The sequence below is a fragment of the Pimephales promelas genome, chromosome 23 (assembly GCF_988280905.1).
Source record: "Pimephales promelas chromosome 23, fPimPro1.hap1.1, whole genome shotgun sequence".
Classification (NCBI taxonomy): domain Eukaryota; kingdom Metazoa; phylum Chordata; class Actinopteri; order Cypriniformes; family Leuciscidae; genus Pimephales; species Pimephales promelas.
This window is the reverse complement of record NC_142791.1, coordinates 9,790,722-9,810,751: the sequence shown is the minus strand read 5'-3', so window position 1 is coordinate 9,810,751 and position 20,030 is coordinate 9,790,722. Positions and strand designations below refer to the sequence as shown.

At 39.0% G+C, this 20,030-nt stretch overlaps 1 protein-coding gene across 1 annotated transcript in view; it reads right to left on the bottom strand.

Annotated features, from left to right (window-relative positions):
* Nucleotides 1-20,030, bottom strand: part of pcdh1a (protocadherin 1a) — an 86,150-nt gene that overhangs the window by 24,472 nt on the left and 41,648 nt on the right. Inside the window, exon 4 of the mRNA XM_039676990.2 lies at nucleotides 6,326-6,545. Coding sequence (XP_039532924.2) covers nucleotides 6,326-6,545 — 220 coding nt within the window. The remainder of the gene's footprint in view (nucleotides 1-6,325; nucleotides 6,546-20,030) is intronic.

The window sequence follows — 20,030 nt, the reverse complement described above, 5'->3', positions numbered from 1 at the left end:
CTTTCGTTTACACGGCGACGGCGTTTTTGAGGCTTAAAAACGCAAAAAAGTGAAACCACCCTCCAGAGTGGAAATGTTAAGAAAACGCTCCACCGTCGCATTCCCGTTTTAAAGGGTAAAAATGCAAAAGTCTGCTTGACGGTGAAAGTTGTACGCAGGCGTGTGGACTTGGTGTTGCTGTAGTATGCACTCCTAGCCGCCTGGAGTGCATAATAGATTGAATTTCACAGACTTTTGCGTCACCATTTGCACGCGAATTTCCCACACAAAATGCTCGTCTAAATGCAGAATAAAAACACTTTTGCGTTTTCTCTTCAGAATCGTTTCCGTGTAAACATAGCCTAAAACAGCATGTATAATTTTATTTTTAATTGTAATATATTGTAATATTATATATTATGATTCAGATCATGTCAACTAGAGATTATATAGAGGATATATAATATATGTAAGCAATAAGGTATGAGAGGCTGTGCCCAACGACGCCCTTCAGCCGTTACTTCTTCACGATACAGCACTTGCCTCGAGTAACTTATTGCTTTTATAAAACGGTTACCACACAATATTACAAATATTTAAGTAAAACTTCATGAAGTAAAATCACTGAAAGCCTTCCTTCCGCAAGAAAATAAATAGTCCCTGACCGTGAACAGTAACAACGTTCCAATGTGTAATATTAATGAAAGCTCAAAGAAAAACAACATAGGAATTGCAGTTTTGCGCAGTGATAAATAGAACCGTTGGGTGAAGCGGTAATAGCTGTGTTTTATCGTGAATAAAGCACAGCTTTTGACCAATCAGAATCAAGGATTGGAACTACCTGTTTTATAAATAGAGGATAGTCTTTATAATAATGCAAAAAGGCTGATTATCCGTGTTATAGCGACAGCTTGGGCCCTATCTTTCACCCAGCGCAATTGACTTTGTACACCGACACATGTACAGTATCATTCGTATTTTGCACCCGTACAAAGCCGACTTTTCCCTCCACAGATGCACGCCGGCAAACTATGAAATTAACTTGTGCTCCCTGGGCAGTGTGTTCTGGCGCAAACAATCCCTGGTGCTATTTTGCAGTTCCAGAAAACAATTGCGCCACTGACCAGAAAAAAAAAAAAAAAAAAAAAAAAAAAAAACTGTTCTAAATTCTAGGTACACGTTGCGCGTACATTCGCATGCTATTTTAAACGCGTATGCTTGGCCATAATACAGAGGGTGAACAACGCGCATACACTGTCGATGATTCTCTCCTCTACACAAATCATTGTTGTATCCATGACGATGGGAAAAATAGGCATAGCTAATGCTTACACATTTACCAAAATTAATATATGCATGTCCATCCCCCAAATGTCACTTCTCTTTCTTCTACGGCCCTGACGAGAACATCAATCTCCTCGAATGTGAACTGATTCTGAAACGCACCTAGTAAATGTGCCGTTATAATAGAATTGTGCCATTGAACAAGTGCTCTTAAAGGGAATGTGATATGACACTCTTATTGGTTTGTTTCCCGTTATGCCCAAACCACACCGATGAATAATGAAGCTACTTCACACCAGCCCCTTTTAGATTTGCGTCGAGCTCAAGAGTCATTTATCCCAGCGCCGAGATCCGCGCACAAAGTTACTTGACATTTTAGATCGTTAAAATAGGGCCCCTTGAGTTAATTTCATTAGATTAACTAAAATAACTAAAACTAAAATGTAACAAAAAAACAACAAAGGCAACAACTTAAAATTAAAATGAAAACAGACATTTTTAAAATAACATCTAATTCAAAATATTAACAAAAAACTATAATTATTACATATATTGTCAGGATTCCACCAGCTTCACTCACTCCTCCCACTCGTTCACAGTCCACTGAGTTCTAATCACCATCACCTGCACCTCATCAGTTTACCTCCCTATATATTCAACTTCTCTTCACACACTCATTGTCTGGTCTCATCTCTACATGACACTACAGACTATAACGCTACCTACCCACTACCTACCTGAGTTCCATCCATTGATCACTTGCTAACTTTCACACGGAAGTTCAGTCTCCCGTCTCTGGTTATCATCCTTTTCCCAGTGACTCTCCATCCGCATCCGTAAACAATGACTCTGGTTATTCTTCAGCTAAGTTCCATCCTGAATATCGTCTGCTTGTATACTCGTCATATCTATGTCTGGATCTGCAACCTGTAAATAAACACTATTTCATTTACCACCTGTCTGACTCCTGTTCCATCCGTGACAGACATAATATATAAACAACCTGTATACAACTATAATAACAGCTTTGTTGCTGAATAGTGCAAAGGTTACTTTATTTTGTAGTAAACATTTCCCATTTGCTATGGGACAATTCAAATATTTAAAGTATTACATTAATGACACTATTTTAAAAATACTACTATTATATTATAATTCAGTAAAGATTAGTACATATACTGGTCATCCCACTCGTGGAAAAAAAATCTGTCGACCAACATGTCAAACTGTGTGATCGACAGTTTGTAGCTGTTGTGGTGAAAGCAATGTACTGTATATGCATATTATAAATCACTAGGCTCTCCTATGTGCTGCGTAACATTGTCAAGATGACACCGATCAATCATTAGTCAATTGACAGATGAGAGATGTAGTGACAGGCTGAAACATTAGTGGAGCTCTTGGTACGTCAGTTTGCGGTCTTATGGATGGATTAGAGGTATCATGTATATTGCACTCTGTATTGATGGCAGCTAACAATGGTTGTTGTGTCAAATATCCCGTGAAGGGCATATAAAATATTACATCTGCCATTTGCTCAGCCTGAGAGATGGACGATATCCGACACGTTGTCCAGGGCTGGAGAAACGATATGTTTAGAGTTCACTGAATCGGTCACAGGTGTTCACTGTATATCTAAAATAAGGTAAGAGAACAATGCATTGTGTTCCAGGACTGTCATTGAGAATTGAGAATCTACAGGGGCTGTAACAAAGGTCAGAGCAAATCATAAAACACCAACGTTTCCTGCATGAAGGGGCCAACATCAGCAACATAAAAAAGGAGATTTTTATAACCAAAGGCCAAACTGCTTCGGGATCCGCGGTGTCATTTCTGTTGTGGGCCACAGACGCACAGGAACAGTGTGTGTGTGAAGTTCACATATTGCTTTTCACCCAGCTTAAACGGAGTGACACACCGAGCACTCCACCCCACACCCCCCACCTGTCAATCAGCCCAACGGCAGCGAACAAAACCCTCCACCAGCCCCGCTTGTCACCCTGTCACTCAAATCCCACCGCAAAAAATAAATAGGGGGCAGGAAGCAGCGGCGTACGGTAGATGGCTAGAGGGGTGGGGGGAATGGGAACAACAGCCTTTTGAAAATCATTTTCTCCTCCGTTTCTCAATGAGGGATTTCTGTATAATCTCCCTGAGGTGAGAATCACATTTTAATTAGGTCTACCTCTGGTTAACAGTTCCCCTCCCTGCCTGATCAGCGTACGTGGCCACCCGCCGGTGCTGTCAGACTCGATCACTCTCGGTTCAAACTGGATCAAATTAAAGATGCCAACAATCCTCAGTCCTTCTCACTCTCGTGACGCTACCCCAAAACACAATGCAAGTTTGTGCCACGTTAGTCTTTAAAGGAGTTACATTTTGTGATTTTCTTACTCACCCTTATGTTTTTGCTGTTGTCTCACAGAATACACACAACAATAATTGGTAGACTTCAACAGGACAAAAAGACAATTTAAGTAAAACTAAATGTGATTAAATATCAATACATTTTTTTATACATATATACAATTTCACTGGATCCCTTATTATGGTAATAATAATAATAATAATAAGAAGAAGAATATTACATACACTCACCTAAAGGATTGTTAGGAACGCCATTTTAATACTGAGTTTGACCCCGTTTCGCCTCTAGAACTGCCTTAATTATATGTGGCATTGATTCAACAAGGTGCTGAAAGCATTCTTTCGAAATTTTGTCCCATATTGACAGAAGAGCTACTTGCAGTTGATGGAGATTTGTGGGATGCACATCCAGGACACGAAGCTCCCGTTCCATCACATCCCAAAGATACTCAATTGGGTTGAAATCTGGTGACTGTGGGGGCCATTTTGGTACAGTGAACTCATTGTCATGTTCAAGAAACCAATTTGAAATTATTTGTACTTTGTTACATGATGCATTATCCTGCTGGAAGTAGCCATCAGAGGATGGGTACATGGTGTCGATAAAGGAATGGATATTGTCAGAAACATTTTGTCCATGGCATTTAAATGATGCCCAATTGGCACTAAGGGGTCTAAAGTGTGCCAAGAAAACATCCCCCACTCCATTACACCACCACCACCAGCCTGCACAGTGCCTGATGGATCCATGTTCTCATGCTGTTTACGCCAAATTCTGACTCTACCATCTGAATTTCTCAACAGAAATCGAGACTCATCAGACCAGGTAACATTTTTCCAGTCTTCAACTGTCCAATTTTGGTAAGCTCTTGATTTATTGCTTAAATCAACATTCTTTCCCATTCTGACATTCAGTTTGGAGTTCAGGAGATTGTCTTGACCACACCCCTAAATGCATTGAAGCAACTGCCATGTGATTGGTTGATTAGATGATTGCATTGATGAGAAATTGAACAGGTGTTCCTTAAAATTCTTTAGGTGAGTTTATATATATTATATATATTTTTTTCTTTTTCTTTAATTTTTATAATATATTAGTAATAATAATATAAAATTAACAATATATCAACAAAATATCAATATTAATGTAATCATATTCTATGGGTTCCATTAGAAAAGTGGCCTGAGAAATTGAGATTGTTTAAACAACAAAACCTATAGAGTCTTTGCTCTAGGGTCACATCTTTTGCATCTCTAATGAGTTTGGATCCCTGACTGATAATGCATCAAATTTGATTTGAGACCCATGGTGTAGAAGATGAAGATTTTCAGTGAATAATGACATACATTTCTGTTCATCATACAAACCTATTGAATGGCTTCAGAAGACTGATAGTCCAAATGTTTTATGATGCTTTTAGTTCTTTTCAGATGTTGATAGCCCTATAAAAAAGTCTCAGGTTACGCATGTAACCCGCTTCCCAAAGACGGGAATGAGATGCCAATTGAAAGGGAATCTCAGTTTTTAAAATATACAACAACATGAACAACATGTTTTGAACAACATGAGGGTGAGGGAATAATCAAATAATATTTTTTATTGTTATAATTATTATTCTGATATTGTTTGGGGTTGGAATATACCTTTCAAAGGCCCTTTATTCTCATATTCCTGAAGATATTGAAGATAACACATCAGACATAGGTGAGACCGAAAAGGCAATGAACAAACAGAAGGTCATGTGTTGATTTGCCATAGGATTTTCACTGCAGAACACAGAGCCAGTCACATGCGGTGCTGACATTTCACTTCCTAAACGGTTCCCCTAGAATCTGATGCATGTCTGTGGGGCTGGCAGACACCCCCTACACATGGAGTAGGTTCCCATTGTGAAATCAACAGGACTTTGTGTTTCACAGAGCATGTTAAAACACTGACGTGAGAAGACTGAAGTATATTTCACAGCTAAAATGTTAACAGAAGCTCAGAGGCATCCAGAGGAATATCAGCATGTTAATTCAACCCTAATAGAGATAAAAATCTGAAGGAGATCGGTGCGAAAAAGTGGTATAATGGAAGCATTGCTGTTGTAATGAAGATTAAATTGAACAGGGACAAATTTGCGAGGGCAACATTTAAAATGGCAGCTGCTGAGAGGATGTTTCTGGTTATGAGAACGACAATATAAATGAATTACAGAAAGCATGTCTAGTACGTCTCCTGCTGAATTTAGTAATGGCTGAGTGGTATTGACGTTAGACTATCCTGCTTAGTCGTTGCGTTTTCTTTTTTTTTGGTTTCGCTTTCCGTCTTATTGTTTTATGACCCCAGCAGCTGTGCTGCGAGAGCAGTTTGGCTTGAGCAAAGAAGCTGTTTACGATCAGCACACTGTTGTCTGGGCAGACGTCAAAGTGCAGATTTATTTGGAGACCAAAAGCTCCATTAGTCGGAGTTTTTAATTAGCACACTTGTGTGAGAGGGTCATTAAGAATGATTTGCTGTTGTGATTGAGGGCTTGCTGATGGGCAAGACACAGACCCTGCTGAGTCTGCTTCTGACCCCAAACACATAGATCTAGATACGGCCAAAACAAAGCAGTGTTGATGAAAAAAAAAAAAAACACTCTGACTTTGCATTGGATCCATCCAGTGCTACCCTGCCAAATGAGATGTAACAGAAGTCTAAAGCTCCTACCAGTTTCCGGGTGTTCCATCTCTCCGATGCTGCCATCAGGGGTGGTCCGTTCATAGTGGTCCTCAGGCAGGGCGAGGGGGCCGATACGGGGTCCTGAAGAACTCTTGCTGCTGGGGGTCTCGGACTCCTCCAAGCCACTGTCATAGTAACTTTGCTGAGAGGAGTCGTGCTGATCTTGCACGGGATTGGCTGTGGAGAACGTCACTCTGCGATGGGGGAGCTGCAATCGAGAGGAAAGAGGGGCCTTCAGTCACACAACAATCTAATTATAACTTTAGGCCCCAAAACTAGGCTAATTGACCACTAAATTTGTAATATCACACTTCAGCAGACGGGCATTTTCAATATGTAATTTCCAAAGGGGCGGCTAATGAGGAAACGTTTTGTTCAAATTGAGGGGAAATGGTAAAGAGGGAATCACTTATTATTAGTATCTCTTGGCAGAGGGGGAAAGCAATATAATTCTCCTTTGATATCACTGCTTAGGTGACCACGTTGATTTTCACAAGGCCAGTGAGGGCAAACACTCATGCTGAAATACAGAAGCGCAGAGCTCATAAAACAGTGGAAATCACAGAATCCTGCAGAAAAGCCTCCATTCCCAATTCTGTGTGAGCTCAAAGCTCGACAACTGCAGGGAGGGATCGATAGTGCCAGGCTGCACACACACGTACAAACACACACACGCACTCAGACTGGCAAACAAAACCATTTTAGAGTAGGAATTAGGGCCATTAAGAGAGCAATTTCAGTTCATATAAAAAGCCCATTAACACGGCCATTTAAAACATATAGAGAGGCCATTAAGGCTACGTACTTCACCATCCCAAAGTTGTGAGGCTTTCTTTTCCCCCTTCTAATTCAGCATGTTTATTTATAAGCTCATTCATCAATTTGTATGCGCATTATTTTCTTGACTTCTCCTGAAAACTAATGTCCAAATTCTTTAGGAGTGCATTGCACATACAAATATTGTTAATCTGTACATTTGCATAGCAAGTCATGCAAGGCATTGCTCATTTACATTCATGATAGGGTTGCGGAATATATCCACAGAACAATTCTAAAAATCCAACACCAAGAAGAAAAACGACATCATACTCTCAAAACACTGATGTTCACTTCAAGTATAGCCAACTTTGTTAATAATAATGGGAGTGATTTTGTTTGGACGTGTTGCATTGAGCTGCGTGCATCAGGTGTAACTGTAGAATATAGGGATGGGTATCGAGAACAGGTTCCGAATTTCCAAGAACCGGTGATTCGATAAGAAACACACATTTCGATTCCGCTTATCGGTTTCTGTGTGTGCATTTTAATGTAGTTTTAACCATTCAAGCGCAAAAGACTTGCACACTTTTTTTCTGTGCTCTGCACACATCCAAAACATGCACATGGAAAAAGTTATTTTAATGTGATTTTAAACCATTCAAGTGTGAAGCGATTTAAAATCACTTTTTTTTTTTGTGAGCGCCTTTTGGATGTTTGTGCAGCTTTTAAAGTGACAGCAGCATAATGTTCCTGCTGCCGTCTCTAATTACACTAATTGAAGAACAACAGAAAGAGAAAATTAATTCGTTCTTGACTGAATAATTTTAGTAACTATATTTGTAATATACATTTTATTTATAAAGTGCAGAGTTTTTACATTTGAACCTGAATACCTGAACATTTCAAAATACTGTTTATTTCAATCATATATTAGTTCAATTGTAATTGATCAATTGATCATTTTTTACTTGTTCTTTGAGTGTTTATTTGTCTTTAACACTGTTTGAAATTTATATTATTAGGCTAGTTGTTTTTGCAAACCATAGGCATTTAGTTTTTAAAAGTTTTTAGTTCATTATAATCAGCAATAATTAAATGTTTTGCAATAAGACTTAAAATAAATGTGAATATGTTTTTTTTTTCCTTATTGGATTTGAAATTCGGAATCGATAAGAATCAGAATCGATAAAATTAAAACGACCAACCATATTCCTTATCACTATTTTTTTTTATTAGTTGTTTAAAAATTTCAATGGAACAGAAAATGTTAGGCTGAACGTAACCAAACCCAGTATATTTCTTACGATTTCCAATCCTATATATATATATATATATATATATATATATATATATATGAACACACAATTTGCACACACAAACACACATTAATGTTGTAGTATATATTATAATACATGTAGTATATACTGTACAATAGGAGTTGGATTTCCAGCAACATTAACTATATTGATAGTTATGATATACTGTATACTGTTACCATGATATACAATTTATTTTACTGTGACATAAGATCTTGGTCATTTGGTCCACCCCACATCTATTCACTTACACACATCCCCTCATTTCATCATCCATACACTTCCACTGAACATTTGTACTTTGTGCTCAATCTTTATTCTCTCACGCTCATGTGAGTTGTAGGCCTGTTCTTCGTGCGCTCCCTTGTGCCCTGGTATTTACGGTTAGTGAGGCACTGAAGTGCGTAGACGAAAAATTCTCACTGCACAGTAATTAAATCGACTTCCTTAGCAAACTCAGACATGGACTCGCAGCATGAGTCCCTCTGTTGTCAAAGATTTCATTCAACGAGTGTGTGCGTGTGTGGAAGAGAGAAAGAGATACAAAGGAGAACCATGGGGCTTTTTGTCTTGGGGCAGAAACTTTTTAATGTATTTCCTTTTTTAATTTTCTTATTAATTTGTAGTCTTTGATCTGCTAGGGACTGCATGCACACCATTCTTTGGGTGGCACACGTTTTAGTCAGTTTTATCTTTTGTAAAATGTGCTTATCGTGCTTTGTAGAAAATGCAAATGGAACTGCTTGATCACTGTAAAGGGATGTAGTGATTACAAGGCCACATGTAGTATGCAAATTGTAGTGTTTGATCTACAGTAAGGGACTTTGAAAAGAAAAATCCTCAAGTGCGGTTTTATTAGGGAAAGCGCATTATAATGGTTATGATATTTTAATTGCTAATATCACTGCCATCCCAGGTACCATCCTGGAATAATGGCATTCTCCGCGACTGGAATTGTACTTCAGACACGTTGCTATTTAAACCTAAGAGAGGGATTTAGTAATTTAAATATGGATTCTTGCTTAAACTGCCCCTACAGGCATTGCACGCGAGTCAGCAATTTTATCCCCCCTTAGCGCTGGAAGCTGCAGCTCTGCAGTTCTGCAGATGGGATATAGTCTTAGCACCAAGTCCAGTCTCTCTCCCTACAGGGGGAGCACTGCAGATCTGGGAGGGGGGTTGTTGTACTGGGGGTCTCGGCAAAGCAGGACCAAGATAAAAGAACAGAGCATTGGCTCTCGATGTAAGAGGGACAGTCTCCAATCTAGCTGGCTTGAGTTTTGCACTGATGCCTGGAATAAAGTGATCCCTGATTAGAATCGACCCGCATGAATTCTGACGACTGTGAATTGGATAACTGGAGTTTGGTACTGTGGAGAGAGGGTCTCATAATAGAGTGGATTGGGAGAGGAGCTGGAGAGAGAATTTTAAGAGTGTAGAGAGACCTGGAGTGGGCAGAGTCTTGGATTGGAGAGTGCCTTGGACTGGGCAGAGAATTTTGGACAGGACAGGGAGTCTTGGATTGAAGATGGCCCTGGATTGGTGAGAGGGCCTTGGAGAGACAGTCTAGAACTAGGCAGAGAGTCTCGGATTGTAAAGGGATTTGAATTAGAGAGAGAAGTTTGGTCCAGGCATACAGTCTTGCTTTGGAGAAAGAGGCACAAAAACTAAGCAGGGGGGCATTGGATTGGAGAGGGTTTTGGACTGGAGACTGTAACTGGAGAGGGTGAGTGCTAATCTGCTGTCTCCAGGACAGAAATTGAGAATTGTAAAAAGGGTTACTGGGGGACTGGCTGTTAAATTGGACTTGAAACCCAAGAAAGTTTCAATTACCTTTCGCAAAAATGACTTGATAAAGTAGAATAGATAGACAACGAGGCCCTGAATGAATTTGAATAAAAAAATAAATAAACAGAACGTTGACATGGGGGAAAATGGAATAATAAAAACATGCAAAACTGAATATAGACTGAATGTGGAATATAATCCCTGCAGAGATATGACATCAAAATGAAGTCCCATGAACAGAGACATGGGAAAAAATGGCTTGAGTGATGTGCCTCTGAGCGGATAATGGAGTGCCACCTGATATCTGTCTTTTCATCATGCACAAGGTGTGGTTTGAGGTGAAATAGTCCACAAATGTATAGCCGATACACAGGGTGGTTTAAACTGCAGGCAGGGCGGCGAGGCCGAGCTTTTCCTACCAGTGATTCATTCAGCCTATTACTCCTGCATGCTGTCATACCAAATGGCGTGAACTATGAGATTTGTCATCAGAAGTGGCAGCTCGATCCCCTGTACTCTGCGTACGGCCAATGCAGGCTTTTACTGTGTCATTACTGCTGCAGCCTACAACCCTGTACCAGTTTTAAACATTCTGCTTTAGGAGTGCACCTTTCTAGGCAGGGAGGGAGATCTATCGAGGGAGAAGCTCTCATGTCTCTAATGCACAGAGGGGTTTGTATCTACCAAGCTTTGCTGGTGCAATTAGCCACTAGTGAATGCTAAACAGGTCTGACAATAGCTTTCTCCTGCCTTCTCTCATTTCAATCACCTACTCTTCTTGTTTTTCTTGGTTCATGTCTTGACTTTTCACCTCTTTTTCACAACTACCCCCTCCATTCTTTTTCATTCTCCAACACATTTCCAGAGTGCCCTCTCCCCAACTCCACATTTCTCCCGTCCTGTGTCTCTTTGATAAGTCTGGACTCTTTGAAGACCCTCGTGTCACACTTTTTGCCTCCAAGCTATTGCACCTAGAAAAAAAAGAGAGGGAGAGAGAGAGAAACACAACTCTAAAAGATGGAAGAGGAAAGAGCCAAGGAGGTGAGAGTCGGGTGGAAAATAAGAACGGATCCTTATGTGCCTAACACCCCCCACCCCCAGCTCTCTGTGATTTTATGCTGGCTGCATCTCTTCCGAGGTGCACTCCTTCATTGTCATGTTTGTTTGCGCAGCTCATTTTTCCTCTGCTCTACATGCCTTCTGAAGCAGCGGCTCATTGATCCTCGCACACGCCAGCAGCCCCGCAGCCTGAACGCTCGCTCAGATCCCCTTTGACTAACGCATGGCGGCAAGAGTTCACCCACCGACTTTAACCAAGCGAGAGCACAGAGGTTCACACTACATCTCCTACTCAGTGTGGGTGCACAAGGGCAGGAAAGATCTCTAAATTAACCATAGGACAGCAGCTGAGAAAACAACCTTCAATATCTACCACATAATATATCACAGCAGACAGCACAACAGACCTTTCCAGACACGTCATTGAAAAGTCTACACAAATAGTTGCTTGTAATGCCTCAAAAAGAAAACTGCAAAAAGTCGAATAAAAACAGCAATACTGTACTTTACTTAAATGGTCTGAGGCAAAAGTTTTAAACCAGGGGCCACTATTCCAGGAGATAACACAATATTATAAATCTTTAAAATCTCTACGCTATACAATAAGTGTGTGAAGTGAATGAGTATAAACTCTGAATGTTATGAGCACAAATAAAATAGCTGTGTTGCCAAGCGTAATATAATCTCAAAATACTAATCTTACACATTTTGTACTATTTTATATTTTATGTAGGCTACTATTTATATATCATGTCCATTTAAATTATTTAAACCTGGTAAGATATGATATACAAACTAATTAAATAAGCATAGCATGATCACTAATCTAATAGCTGCATTGCAATCTCTGTGTCTCTCAGAAACCAGCTCTCGGTCAAGAGTAATATCAACTAATATGCTTAATCATATGCATTTTCTAGTAGCTACTTGATATGTCTAGTTGACAATTTTAAACCTTATACAATATGATAGGCTACATGATATTTATTCTCTCTCTCTCTCTCTCTCTCTCTCTCTCTCTCTCTCTCTCTCTCTCTCTCTCTCTCTCTCTCTCTCTCTCTCTCTCTGAGATAAAATCATTTAATGTATTCTTTATAATTTGTTCAGATTTGCATTTGATGGCATAGTAAAACTTGTTATAGCAATTTTCAACCATTGGATATTTTCTTTCTTTCAATTTTCTTTCCATGTTCTCTAATCAGCTGTTTTATATAGAGTCCGACACCTCTTATTTAAATGTTTGAATAGCTCTGAACACAAAGTTTTCCTGGAAGCTTAAAAAAGCTTTCCCCTCTTTATATTTTAAATTCAGTAGTATTGTTTTAATTAGAAGATATTTAAATATTAATTTATTTATTGTGATCAGGAAAGGTCCCCGAGCCAGAACTCAAACTCATGTCGCCTGAAGCCCGACCAAACTACATTTTTTAAGCACTATTGGCTCCAACAATTAGAACATACTTAAATAAATACAAGCTTAAGCATTCCTGTAGCTCAAACGCAATGCAAGAACTGATAAGAATGTAAATGTGTACCTTGAAAATGTGATAAAAGCGTCTGCCAAATGCATAAATGTAAAAGTGCTAGGCATATTTGTTAAATGATAACTACGAAGGGAACAGAATTACATTTAAAACGGTCTCATCAAGTCATTTTACTTGATAACTTCCGAACATGAATGTGCTGAAATAGTACATGAATGAACTTGTTATTTTTTAGCCTTATTCACAAAACTCAGCGCTATTTGAACTGCGCTATTACCACCCACAGAAAGGTAGGTTGGAAACATAATTTTATGACAAAGAGACGTTTGTGCACATTTTCTATTGCAGTTGTTAATCAAATGATGATCACATTATAAAGAGAATGGACACCTTTATGATTTACATAATTCTTTAGTGACCACTAAAACAAGCAATTAAATGGCGCTAATAACAGTGGCTAATGACAATATGATGATTAAAATACTTAAATATAAAAATACTGTTGATAAAACAGGACTTTTTTTTTGGAAAAACAGGAATATTTATGTCAAAAGCAAAAACTGACAGCTAAAAAAAGCTATACAATTATATAAGGTAGCAATGTCTTAATTAAATTGTTCTAAAATGAATACGTCTACCTTTTTTACATTGGGCCCCTGTGATGAGAGTCTGTGCGAGGGATTTGCAAAGTTTTAGAAGCACTGGTCTAGACCAGCTTTGGGATTGGATTTATTTTATAGATCACAATGGGTGTCAACGTTAACCTTGCCGTGAACCCATAACCTTTCAAACTCTTCGGCCTCCCGTCTATCAGTGAGACAAGATGTGAAACAAACACTCCAATCGTCACTCCTTATAACACTCTCCAATCTCACCTTTACTTTCTTCACACCATCTCCATTTTAACCTTTCTCAACACACAGTTATTTCGCACCCACTATATTTTACCTTTCTCTCCTCCCTTTTCTCACCTGGCATCCGTCACTCCCTCTCTGCCTCCCTCACAATCTCTCCATCTCTCCCCAACCCCACCTCTCTGGAACTGTAGGCCGCCATTTGGGATTCGGAGGAAATTGAATTGAATTATGAAGGAATTTCTCTGCAGTTCGATTGGCATCATTTCCCCCCTCACAATAGAACATCATTCTCATATCTCTTCGTGTGAGAGAATGAAAATAGGCCCGGGCACCATTCTCTCTCTCATCCTTTTAAATTGAATTTTTCATATCAGAGGGCACCCGAGACATCTGCCGATTCTTTTAATGCTGGGGAGAAAAAAAACATTTCATAACATACGCGAGGTATATACCTGCTATTTTCAATGTGAAAAATCTGACTTCCAGCGAGAAGAGTGCGGATCCTTCACAGGATAACATAAAATAATAACACCGGTCTCGTTTATACCATTAGAAGCGGAGTTGTGGCAGTGGTGCGTGAGCGTCAAGTTTTCTGAATGCCATTTAATCCGGGTGGATCAGGCAGCTGTATTTCTGCAATAAGTCTTTATCCAGAGGCATGCACTGGTTGGCCCTATACTGCAAGTGTTTGCTTTCAGAGGTAGGCAAACACTTCGGCTTGGTGTCCTAAATTGCATTTCATTTGGGCGGTGTTCTGAAAGTCCTTGTTTTGAAAATATTGAGTGACAGTGGGAGAGGCGGTCGGAATATTAAACCACGGTGAGGAGGTGGAATGGAAAGGAGAGAGGCACAAAAAAGAGGGAGAAAAGCACTCGAGAAATTAATCCTCAGTATCCACTCCCAAGTGGACACCTTTTTCCTTCTTAAACCTCCATTTCAGAGTTAATATCTCAGTCCCTAAAGCTCCTGGCTGGAAGGCATGCATGGAGCTCAGCCTCAAATTGCTTTAAGGACCTGATATATAATGGGATTGTGGGGAGAGATGACAAAGCTCTCAAGCTTGCGCTAGACTTTAGGAGTTCCCTCTGGAATTGTTTTTGCATCACTATTAATAGACTATGATGGAATAGCTCGGAAAGGTAGTTCACAGTTAAGAATTATACTACTAAAGACAATTGCTGTATTACAGTGCTTCTCAAAGTGTGGGATGAGTATTGTAGAAATGCTGTAAAGGTGGTGTGGGAGACTGCCCTAGTTCTCAAATCTTGTACATTTTTACACATTTAAATGTGACACGTTGATGATAAACATGAGAACCAATGAAAAGTGGGCGAGGTTTATCTATCATATTTGACTTAATTTTGTTGTACACAATCTATTCCATGCCTTCTGTCATCAGATTCATAGTTTATATTCGTTTAGCAAGTAAAATCAGCATCATTCTAAAAATGTTCACCTTTAGGCCGTGTACGCTTTCTTTTTTTATGTGAAATCTGTAATGATAAAATAACATTTTAAAAAAGCATTACTAATATTTCAATATAAACACTTACTGGATTGAAGCAACTAAGATTTGCTTGATTAAAGTCATGTGAAAATGTGAGTATCAAATATGATCAGGCATTTTAGGAATGTTTATTTACACATCTCTAAATCATCATTGTATTGCATTGCATTACATTTTTTGGTCCCATAATAAAAACTACAGAGTAAAATAAAACTAAGAACTTAAATATCATCTTACAAGGACATATTATTGGGGAGATTTAGAGTGAAACTGATATTTATATGCATTTATAACCATATACTTTTATAGAATCTCAACGATTTACATTACAATCTATCATAATTTCCTTTTTTTTTTTTGCCACATAGGCTACATATCAGCAATTGCAACAAATTGCATATATTTGCACAGTGTATGCTTCTGAATCAAACTGAGGCATTTTTCACTTTTGGAGAAACATACTATATAAGCCACAAAAGCCTGATGTATCAAATATGAGTTTTTTTTTTTTTTTTTTTTTTTTTTTTTTTTTTTTCAATAAACAGTTCCATTCAAAAAAAAAAAACTGTTATTTAATTTTTAAAGGGATAACATGGCAGATTGAAATGGTTGAAGGCAAGATTTGCAGTAAACAATAACTTAATTCTGTTCCGTTCCTCACACAAATCAATGCCAAAAATAAGCACCACTGCTCTATATCTGTACATGTTCCTTACATTCTAATTTAAAAGAAATGACTAACCACACTGTGAATTTCTTCAACATATAAAATAAGAGATACTATATTAAAGAATAATGTTTAATTAGAAGCCAGAGAGTTCTTTCATCTCTTGCTCAGAGCTATACGCCATGGCAATGGAACTAGGACAAAATTTCTTTATTGATTCATTTGAGCAAACCCGTGGTTTGGCAGCTGCCTAACTGTGTTTAACCAGACGTAAAAATGACTCTTCGAAAAAATACTTTATCTGCAGCGTGGCCGGCTCGCTCATGTGATTCCTCCCTTCGCTTCCGAAATCAGAAGGATGTTTGTACTGAGTTCTGTTTGCAAATACCAAAGGAATTGATGGAGTCGATGATTCTGCTCACATCTCATCCTTCGCCCACTTTAGCCAGTGGGTGAAACACACGGCGGAGAGCTGATGAATTCAAAGCTCTGTCCTCTTAATGAATTAAAAGCTGATTACAGATGGGCGAGTATAGCTCTGGCTACAGCTGGGGCTGCAAGTGAGCTGAGGGAAGGAGAGAGAGAGCGAGAGAGGTAAGTCTCTAAAGAGGAAAACAGTGCGGGATAAAAAACCACTGCCGTAAGCCAGAAACAAACTATCTTGTGAAGCCTGGTAATCAGAAAGCATTGATCCGACATTTCCAATTAAGTGAGGACGCATGTAGAGTTGAGGAGTTTGTGATTACGCATTCATGCGTGTGCGTGCAAGGCAAAGTGTTTGTCTGTGCTTAGTGTGGTGTGATAATGGCTTGAAAGTCGAGACATTCTCTCGCTCCCCTCTCTCTCTCTCTGTTTCTGTGCATTTACTGAATTCAAACTAAAACAAGCGAACCAAAGTCTTATACTGTACAGAGTAATAAATGAACGTGGCAGCAGTTAATGCATACAAGAGCACCCATCCATGGAATGTGCTACCACAAATTTCCACAAACATCTACTCAGATTTTCAGAGTTCAAACAGCGATTTAGTAGAGTTAAGTTACTTAGGTAGCCTTAAGTAGACTTTACACAGCTGAGTTAAGGCTGCTCTATGTTTGTTTGTAAAGAAAGCTGCATAAAAGCCTGACTAAATTATGTATGCTCTGAGCCTCTATTATCAAAGTATAAGGTTATCAGTGTTGGGGAAAGTTACTTTTAAAAGTAATGCGTTTCAATATTGCGTCATTCCATAAAAAAAGTAACTTTTTATGGAAAGTAAGGAGGGCGCGCAGATCAAACAAACCGTTCAGCTGTGCAAAAGAATAGTACACACAAGAAGAAAGTTTGCATTCCATTGTTTTTATTGATTTTGGGTAACACCAAGTGGGAACCTTCCAGTCTCTCTCGTGAAGCCTATACGGAATTGACTTAAACTGTAATTCATCAACTGGGCACTAGAGACAAGCTCCAAAAGGGAGTCAATTCTATATATCCCCCATGTTAAAACTTTACAGCAGCAAAAAATATGTTTACAGTTTGGAACAAAATTGGTATTTGTCTATATACTGTAGCTATGTTTGCCCTTCATGACAACTGTGAGGGGGGTGAATTAAACTATATTAAGTCTTAAAGTCCCCGTGAAATCAAAATTTAACCTATTTACTTTGTTAGCGCATATTACTAGTCTTGTGGTGAACAATTAATCCGTGCAAGTGAATATATATTAAAAAAAAATGTTTTACCTTAGTAATCTTTAATCAAAATCTGAAAAGTTACTTCCGGTCTGGAACGGTTTCTTTTTCTGATGACGTAGGTTTCACAGTTTGGGTGGGGAAACGCTTAACCACTCCCCTCAAACCGTTAGTTTGCTATGAGCGAGAGATGGAGAGGAGGAGCGCTAGAGTAAAACCCTGCCCTCTGTTCAATATTCCGTTTCACTTGGAAATACGTCACAGCACTGGAGAAAAATCGTTTGCAACTTCCGGTTCACGGGGACTTTAAAGTTCTGCATAATTAAGGGCGTGGCCACATGAGTGACAGGTGGATTGCCGCTTCTGTCACTACTAGCCTCACCTCACCTTAGCTAATTTCACCTTAGCTAATAATTTTCAGGGAGGGGTTCTAACAGACCAATCTCAGCGCATAGAATTGACGCATTGTTACATTTTTGTCCGCCATCTCGTATGTGCTCTACACATCGCCTACGACGTAGCTACGGTGTGAGTTGGATGCAGAAGTATAAATTGGGCTTCAGCCTGAGCAAACATCATGTTGAGCCAGGCGGGCGTGGTTTCAGCAACCAGTCACCTGAGCTCCACCCACGTCTCGCATCTTTGTCCATTTTCTGTTATCCGGGAGTGGCGCGCGGTGACGTACAGTACTGCCAAGATGGCGATGGTATACACTTTAGGCTTTAAAAAGGCTCTTCAGAAACCTACGGGTGACGTCACGTCCATATTTTTTTTTTTTCCATGTCTATGGGTAACACTGAATTTTTTTGTGCAAGTGAGATGAGTAAATGCTCACATTTATTCTAGAACTACAATAACTATCATGTTTCCACAGCGTACACAATGTCTCCGGACCTTACTTCCAATTTGTCAGTAAATTAATGGGAAAACAAAATAACTTGTGTTTACTTGAATTATCAGTAGGCTAATTATTCAGTAGCTGTGTATGACACATTTTGGTGGTAAAATAAAACATTTTCTTACTTGCAGAGCAATGCATATTAAGTATCTGCAAATCTGCATATAGTCTTCTTTATTGACTCGTGCTGGCTACTTGACAAATCATAATTCATAAATGTTTGGAAAAGGTTTGGCAGGTGTAGGCCTACAAAAGTATTTTATCAGCTTTATTGTATCATCAAGAGCACCAAAGTTAGAAGGTTTCACAACATTTTTACACTTAGTTTGTTAATTAATATTAATATGCTTGAGGGTCCTGTCATCTGCTCCCTCAACAGTGGATAAGACTGAAAGGGATTGAAAAGTACCAACCTTTTGGGGACTGGTGTTTTCTTTTTCAGAGGAACTCTGAATTTTTATATTTTTTATTTTTGGATTTGGTTCAAAGATAGCCTGTCGTTTCTCATGGAAATCAAGTGAGTCAGCTAGTTGAGGATTAGAATAGCAGATGGGAGTGAAAGGAGGCTTCTCCAAGCTGCAAACTTAAATCTACATTAGTTTTATTGGAGATGTTTTCAGCCAATCAGTATGTTGGGATTTGAGGCAATGGCTTTACTAGGCTTTATATGGGGGTTTTGTAGGTCAGTGGACTAATCGGGAGCCAGGGGTGATATTCTACAGCGCAGACTGACCTCCATTACACTACTGCAGGACATTAAAAGAAATAGTGAGAGAGACAGACAGATACCCATTAGTCCCATGTTAAAGCAACTCATTTCAGTACATTTCTGACCACAAACTCAGAGGCAGATGGGAAGCATAGTCTGGCCTTAGTCTGTATGTAACACTGCACTTCCGTGGCCATAAAGCTTCAGGGACCTTATCAGTGCAGTGATCGTGTCAAATACACAGAGCGCTTTCAACTCTTCTTAAACATCCACAGACTCACACTCAAACTGTAACTGGGATAGACATTCACAATTGGCTTGGAAAAAAGAAACAGAACAAAAACATAAAAAGGACCCGACACATGGTCTCGATTCCTGCGGACACTCGCCGGCCACGCCACATTTTCCACTCTGAAAACCTGGGCGACAGTGTGTGTTATAACCACTTCCAGATACAGTAATACGGATCAGCAATTAAATTTTTGTTTTCAACCTAAAAAAAATTAAAATTACTTTCTTCTATGTAACAAAAAAGATTTGTGAGTTCTGTGATCTGTGAAAAGGATGCTCTGTAGAAGCTACACAAATGTACAGAAAAGCACCATAAAGCTTCATAGTGTTATTTGCTTAAAATCTCACCTTCCATCATATATCTGGTTATGACCAAAATGCTATTTTGCATGCTACTATAAATAAAGTCATTTAAATCAAATTTGAGATATTTTCAAAAAGTTATAGCCTGGGAAAACCTAGACAAATTCCACCAAATTTAGATTTGCAGTGCAAGTTGGTCTGGCAAAGAGCTCATTCAAGCCCATTTCTAATCCATCGAAATCACAGCACCAATCAGAAACGTTGGGGCGGGCTTTACACGATGACAACAGCACAGCGACGGAACTAGGGGTGTGATGCTTATACTGTAGTTGATCACCATCATTAGAACTCTTTAACTGGCAAAACCATATTATTATAATATTAT